Genomic DNA, 7958 nt, shown 5'->3' with positions numbered 1-7958 from the left:
CCCCTGATAATATATATGTTTTTTCATTATTGATAATGGGGCCTCCTTATTATATGCACATCACATGCGTTGAGGCTCATGTTTGATCCGTGATTTCTTTGTTGATGCACACCACTTTAAGTTTATGATATTTTGTTTCGAATACAATTTAGTGTTTAGATATTTTACACAACTAATTATTTAAAATAGATATAAGAAAAGTGGCCTTTGGATATTTCATTGGTCTCCATTAGAAATACGTTGTGCTATAAAAGTAATCAATACGTATATTAATATCCAGAACCCATCCTCTCTATGAGCAACAAAATATCATTATCAAAGTTTAAATCTTATATTTAATACCATCAAATCACATCCAAGTAGATACACATACATGTCTCCATATGTATTACGTACACAATTTTGCCATTTAGAAAAAGACTATTGGAACAAACTCGATCTATTCTTTTTTAGTATTATAAACACATATTTAGTCGGCGAAAACGTTTGTATATCCTAATTAATCCTAATTAATATATAAATATATAATAACGTGTAAGCATTGGCTGCTAATACATATAAATATATATATTGAATAATTTATTCAGTTGAACTTTTTTGACTACCAACAACATCATGATTCATGCAAATTAAGGAGTGGACCAATGCTTCAGACCCTACCACGTATGGGGGAAATATGATTAAGCATGTTTTGTTATTTAGGTAAAAGTCTAAACATCACGTGAATAAGTCTTAATATTTTAAATAGATAAAATTTGAACTTTAATTCATAGAAATATGGATAAAATATGATTAACCTCGAGGATTAAGCTTTTTATTTTTGCTCACTCAAAATACATGAATCACTTGTTCTCCTTTATGGCTCAAATGTGGGCAATGCACGTCGTTTTCCTATTTTTAAAATAGTAATCACCACGGTGTGTTTGGAATCAAAGGAAGATGGTTTTTAGTTTTTCCAAATTTACTAGTAAAGCTTTTTGAGGTTTTTTTTTGTTTTTGTTTTAATATAATAAGTTTCTTAAAAACAAAAAAAATGACATTATCTATATTTTATAAACAAGTTTCTGGGCCATAAAGTTTTGGCTTTTGGGATTGATTTGATCATAAGAATAATTCACCTTTTTATGTTTTTATTATTATCTTTACTTTATTTAAAATTCGGTGTGGAGCCATAAAGTTTCAAATATATTAGTTGGAAGTTAAATTTAAAATTTGAAAATACCCAAAACTTTGTTTTTAATTTTACTATATTTTTCTTTTACAAATTTCCTGAATTTGTTATTATTATAAAAACAACCTAATAATTTAAATTACATTTCTAAGTTTTTTTGAAAAGTACATTCAAAATATCTAATATTATTTGCCAAAACTATATAATCAAACACAACTTCAACTTTAAAAATGCAACTATAGTAAGATCTAATTTATGACATTATGTAACTATTTTCTTTTTGAGATTTAGAGCATATTTGATTGTATGTTTCAGATAAATTAGTCAAGTTGGATAATTTTGCTAGTTTTTAGAAATTAGGGATATACCAATTTGAATCGCCAGATACCAATTGGAATCAAGTTATAGCACGAACGAAGACAAAAGAAAGTAGAGAGATTTCCTAAAGTCCTATAGCCTCTCGAAGAAAAGTACAGACGTCTCTGTACCCATTCCGCAAGACTTTACTAGACTCGTTTTGGTACATTGAGATCAGCGAACCTACGCTCTGATACCAACTTTGTCACGACCCAGACCATCGTGATTGGCACCCACACTAATCCTCCGATGGGAGAACCATTTATACTAATTAGCTAACCGAAGAACCAAAAAACTAAGGCATTTAAGTATACGAAAACAGATTTAAATGCTAAGGAAAAGATAGGAGTTCCCATAAACTCCAAACAAAAGTCTAACAACTAAACAAATGTGAAAGAAATACGCTTAGAACCTGAAAGTCAATGTACCAAAACATCTAACAAGATCCATAAGTCTAACAAGAAGGGTTACAACCCCAAACTAATGTACTAATAACTAACTAGAAAGTCTAAGTCCGAAATGTGGACATAGACAGAAAGAGAACTCATGGTAGCCCGATAGAACTAGCTCACCCTTGAATTCGAACGATCACTGATCTTCTAAGCGAGGTCTGTCAATAGCCGCTTTAAGATGCCCTGTACTCAACAAAGAAAGAGCAAATGCAGTATCAGTACACAACCACAGTGTACTGGTAGGATCACGCGGTTATCCTACTAAGTGCAACATACATAAGCCATTACAACAATACAATAACATGCATACACCGAACATATACAATATCATCAACGTTTACGAACAACGAACAATTTCACAATTCTCAAATATCACAGTTATATCAAGTCATTGGTCCTCTCATAGAATCCAAACCCAAACGGTTAGCATATCGGAACGTGGTATCTGATCCAATGTTTCTGCCGGAATGTGGCAACTAATCCCATAATTATGCCAGAACGTGGCAACCGATCCAAGTTAGTGTGTCGGAACGCAACACCCGATCCATTTAACAGGCCACAATCACAATCACAAGTATATTCTCACAATCATACAAGCAAGTCATGAATTCATGACATTTATCATTCATATATCCTCATTTACAATTAATGTGATCGATAATGCAACATTCACATACATACATATATTATAATGAAGCAAGAGCAAACATGCATCACACAATCATAGAATCACAACCATCACCTACTGCAAAACAAGCTTGAAACCCCTAAGAAACTTGGTTCTTCCCTTTTCGGATTCGTTCCGCTTGTTCTTGGTCTACAAACAATCATAATAACACGAAAATCAATAAACAATCACTAATTACCTGAATTACTAATAATTCTATCAACCCTAGATCATACCCATGATCCCCATATTCAAATTAGGATTGTTTCCATCATAAATCCCAGATCAAAACCCTCCCCCATCTATAAGTACCCATTAGATTACGTTCTACGAATCGAAAAATGGNCCGATCTAAGTTAGTGTGTCGGAATGCAACACCCGATCTATTCAACAAGCCACAATCACAATCACAAGTATATTCTGACAATCATACAAGCAAGTCATGAATTCATGGCATTCATCATTCATATATCCTCATTTACAATTAATATGATCGATAATGCAACATTCGCATACATACATATATTATAATAAAGCAAGAACAAATATGCATCACATAATCATAGAATCACAACCATCACCTACCGCGAAACAAGCTTGAAACCTCTAAGAAACTTGGTTCTTCCCTTTTCGAATTCGTTCCGCTTGTTCTTGGTCTACAAACAATCATAATAACACGAAAATCAATAAACAATCACTAATTACCCGAATTACTAATAATTCTATCAACCCTAGATCATACCCATGATCCCCATATTCAAATTAGGATTGTTTCCATCATAAATCCCAGATCAAAACCCTCCCCCATCTATAAGTACCCATTAGATTACGTTCTACGAATCGAAAAATGGATTCGGGGAGTTAAATCTTACCTTTAGCCTCAAGAATGGTGGAAAACTATTAAGAAAAGCCCTTGGTTCGTTCCTTAGCTTTCAAGTTCAAAAAATACAGAATAAAATATTTTTGGGGTTTATTTCTGACTTTAAGTCGCGTATGCCCCGCCATGGTGGCACCCACCCCGCTACAACGACCGCGCCCTGGCGGTAGAAATCTCGCCTCACGGGCTTGCACGGAAACAGTGAGCAAAATTAATAATTCCAAGACCCCATTTCACAACACACCTCCAACCAACGACACTCAGAAACTACCCGTTCACGCTAAGATCAATTTCGGGAGTTCTACTAGCCCGAATTCAATTCCGTAAAGTCGTACGAGTTCCTTAACGACTTATCTATCTACTCATGTGATCAAATTCATAATTAGATCACCCAATTGCTACCAGATTTCCCTAGACTTTAATGACTTCGATTTCGTCCAAATCTGGACTATATATGTTAGAAAATCTCAAGATACTACGAAAAAGTTTTCCAGCCCAAATTTTTTTCCCGTTGACTTTTCTATAACGACGAGAACAGGTCGTTACACCAAGACTTTTTTTTCAATCTTACTATATTTTTCTTTTACAAAATTCCTGAATTTGTTATTATTATAAAAACAACCTAATCATTTAAATTACTTTTCAAGTTTTTTTGAAAAGTACATTTGAAATATCAAATGTTATTTGCAAAAACTATATAACCAAACACAACTTTAACTTCAAAAATTGCAATTATAGTGAAAATATATTTGTAATATAGTACATCGTAGATGTATGTAGGATATTACATGGCTATTTTCTTTTTGAGATTTGAAGCATATTTGATTGTATGTTTCAGATAAATTAGTCAAGTTGGATCAGTTTGCTAGTTTTTAAAAATGAGGGGTATAAACTATAAACCATATTTAGAAAAAAATTCATTCAAATTTAAATGTTTTTTGCAAAATTTATGATCAAACACAACTCCAAACTTAAAAAGTTTCAAATAAAGTGAATACTTTACAATTGATTAATTTACCATTGTTTATGCCTTTCTACTGTGATACAAAAATAAAACTTGTTCTGGTGTACATTTAATTGGTACCGTGCAAGCTCATCCCCTTTCCCCACCCCACTTGTGCATTTTTTCCCTATAAATGCAGAACTCTGCATTCTCATTTTCATCACACTCAACTAGCTTTTAGTTATATATACTATTGAGAGAAACAAAACAGTTTAGAGAAACAGAGAGATGGAAGGTTTTTGTAATAACCGTTGCCATTTCCAAATTGTTTACTGTCTAATTTTAATTGCCTTGATCACTTGTTCATTTATAGAGTCTGCAAGACCAGCTGCGGGAGAAACAAATACAGAATTTATACGAACATCTTGTAAGTCAACAACTTATCCAAATCTCTGTTTCAGTTCATTATCAGGCCGTTCAAATGCTATTGGAGTTTCTCCACAACTTCTAGCTCATGAATCCCTCACCGTTAGCCTCGAAACAGCCCAATCAACATCCGCTATGATGTTGAAATTGGCACACAGTCAAGGCATGGCGCCTAGAGAGGTAGGCGCCATGCGTGACTGTGTGGAGGAATTAAGTGACGCAGTTAGTGGAATTAAAAAATCTTTAGGGGAAATGAAGGAATTGAGAGGAAAAGATTTTGATCTGAAAAGGAATGATATTCAAACATGGGTGAGCGCCGCCTTGACCGACGAGGACACGTGTACCGAGGGGTTCACCGGAAAAGTGATGAACGGGAAAGTTAAGACAGTAGTAAGGGAAAAGATACTTGAAGTTGCACATATGACGAGCAATGCTTTGGCTTTAATCAACAGTCTTGCTGCCCTTCACGGCTAAAGTATAATTAATTAAAACGACAATTAAGTATATATATGCATGTATGTTGTTAATTAATCTTCATTTAGAAAAAAGTGTAGTTAATTCATGCTTAGTTGATTGCTGTAATGTACTAGATAAGATGTTTGTTTGTGATCAATTTCTTAAATGAAAATGTTCCATATGCATTTGTTGAAAAGTAACTACTTCAATTTACTAAATACACGGTGCATCAAGTGTACTTGGTAGTAATCCTCCCTATATTTTGCTTATTTCTAAAATAATTTTTCATTTTTAGTTGTTATTTTAAAAAAAAAATTATAATGGATAAGGGATAGAAATGATGTGGCAGACACAAGTTGTATGACGCTCTTATTAGAATTTGCCAAGTAAATTATTGGATTCCATTTTCAGAAAAATGGGCAAAATTCATTTCTCTCTCTTCCTTTTTAACTTTTTCTCTTTGATTGAAATCTTCAATTTTTCAACATCTTTTTTTTAAAAAATAATTTTATTTATAAAAATGTGAAATTTAGTCTAATTCATCGCACTTTTAACATTTGATATTATTTTTCTTTCATGTATTGATTATTTACATTACTAAAAATAATTATTAAAAATTATTTGTTAATTAACAAATTAAATTATATTTTTATTTTTATTTTTATTATCATTAAACTAATAATTAATTATTCTTAAAAATATAAACAAAATTTGTAAAATTGCAAAAATAATTCTTAAGGAGTAAATTAATAAAGTATCTTTTTTATTTATAATTTCATAAAGAATCAGTAAAAAATAAAATAACTAATACGAAAAACGAAAGGAGTATAAATTATTATTTTTTTCTCTTTCAATAATTTCATATAAACTTAAATTCATCAAATATTCACAAGAAAATATAATGGAAAGAGCATCAATAATTTTGACAAATAATTACATAAGTTTTTGTACTATCTTAATGTAACCCAGAATCAAAAATTTTCATAAACACTTAAATATATACATACTCTTCCGTCAATTTATATGATATCTTTTTATTCTTGAAATCAAGCAATGTGAAATTTAATTAATATTTTTAAATATATTTTTATTTTTTTATATTAACATAAGAACTACAACTTATAATGTTTGTTCATAAATAATCCTTCCCACTAAGTTGCAATTCAACCAAAAATACTATAAGTTGCAATTCTTATCATGTTTGCATATGAAAAAAAATACATCTTATAGCTTGAATTTCAAGAAAAAATAATCGAATAAAATGATGGAGAGAGTAAAATGGAATTTTTTTTATTAATGTAATTTAAATAACTATTTATGTTTATCCTAAAACTAAAACAATTAATTTTTTATAAGGTTAAGTGCATGCATCTTAATTTAACTTTTTTAAGTACGTAATTATTTGACTTCAAATTTAAATTAGTATCAATATATTTATCTCTATTTGATTTTTGACAAATGAGTAATATGAACTATAAAAAAAGGTAAGGAAAATAAATATTAATTTTAAGAAATAATGAAATGCTAATTTTAATATAGTACTACTTTTTTCTTTGATCTTGTTATTGTATTATTTTAAATTTATGTAATAAAATATACTAAATTAAAAAATAATAATATCAAGTACTTCATATTAAAGAGTGGGGTAAATAGAAGGTGGCTGGAGGAGTGAGAAGAGAAAGGGAGAGATTGAAAAGACATGAGACCTACAAAATGTACTTTTTTCTATTAAAAAAATCCCTCATACAACTATTACAATGGCATACCTCATTAATCATAAATTTTTTCGTCATTTTTAATATTTATATTTTACCCTCAACACTAATATTATTCTCCAAAAGTTAATAGTACACATCAATTAATGAATGTGTCAAATCAAACAATGACAAATAGAAATAAATTAATGGAGTATAATTAATCCCTAACTAAATGTAAATATTTTAGTGCGACTAGGGATGAAATTTAAGTAAACACGAAGGGTTTTTAAATCATGTTATTTTAAATTAGAATAAATTAATTTTTATAATCTTAAACATGCCAGGTAAAATATTGAAATTTAAAAAATATCATAAAAAAATAAAAGAAAATATCAAAATTAGAACTGAGGGAGTACTGTTTTAAGGGTAAAATTTGTGTTTTTGCTAAAGCTTTGCAAATACTTTTTAATTGTCTTCAATTTCTATTTATTATAACTTAGATTCCTTTCATTTTAATTTATTTGCTTTAATATTCTTGTTAGTTCATTTAAAAAGAATATTTCTTATTCTTTTGACAATTTTATAATTTTAACTTTTCACATAAAAAGTTCTAAACCATAAAATTAAAAGACATTTTGATATATTCATATATTTTAAATTCAAATTCACAACATTCAATTTTTTTAAATTTTCTTAACTCTATATCAAGCAAAAAAAAAGAGTAATAAATTAAGGAGAAAATTACGTGTATAAGCAAATATATACTAGTTTATTAGTTTTATTTTTGGGGGAAAATGCGTAAGTACCCCCCAACCTATGCCCGAAATCTCAGAGACACACTTATACTATACTAAGGTCCTATTACTCTCCCCGAACTTATTTTATAAATAATTTTCTACCCCTTTTTGGCCT

General features: G+C 29.9%; 1 protein-coding gene across 1 annotated transcript; it reads left to right on the top strand.

Moving 5' to 3' along the window:
• Positions 1-4616: 4616 nt before the first annotated feature.
• On the top strand, positions 4617-5545 carry LOC125859695 (21 kDa protein-like). The gene has a single exon (XM_049539495.1). The coding sequence runs from the start codon at positions 4756-4758 to the stop codon at positions 5365-5367; it is 612 nt and encodes a 203-aa protein (XP_049395452.1). The 5' UTR covers positions 4617-4755; the 3' UTR covers positions 5368-5545.
• The last annotated feature ends 2413 nt before the right edge of the window (positions 5546-7958 follow it).

This window comes from Solanum stenotomum, chromosome 3 (genome assembly GCF_019186545.1).
Source record: "Solanum stenotomum isolate F172 chromosome 3, ASM1918654v1, whole genome shotgun sequence".
NCBI lineage: Eukaryota > Viridiplantae > Streptophyta > Magnoliopsida > Solanales > Solanaceae > Solanum > Solanum stenotomum.
The sequence above is the reverse complement of the archived record's forward strand: the minus strand, read 5'-3'. Positions and strand labels throughout refer to the sequence as shown.

Excerpts from the sequence above, each read along its gene's own strand:
- LOC125859695 (XM_049539495.1), top strand. The coding sequence starts at position 4,756 with ATGGAAGGTTTTTGTAATAACCGTTGCCATTTCCAAATTGTTTACTGT.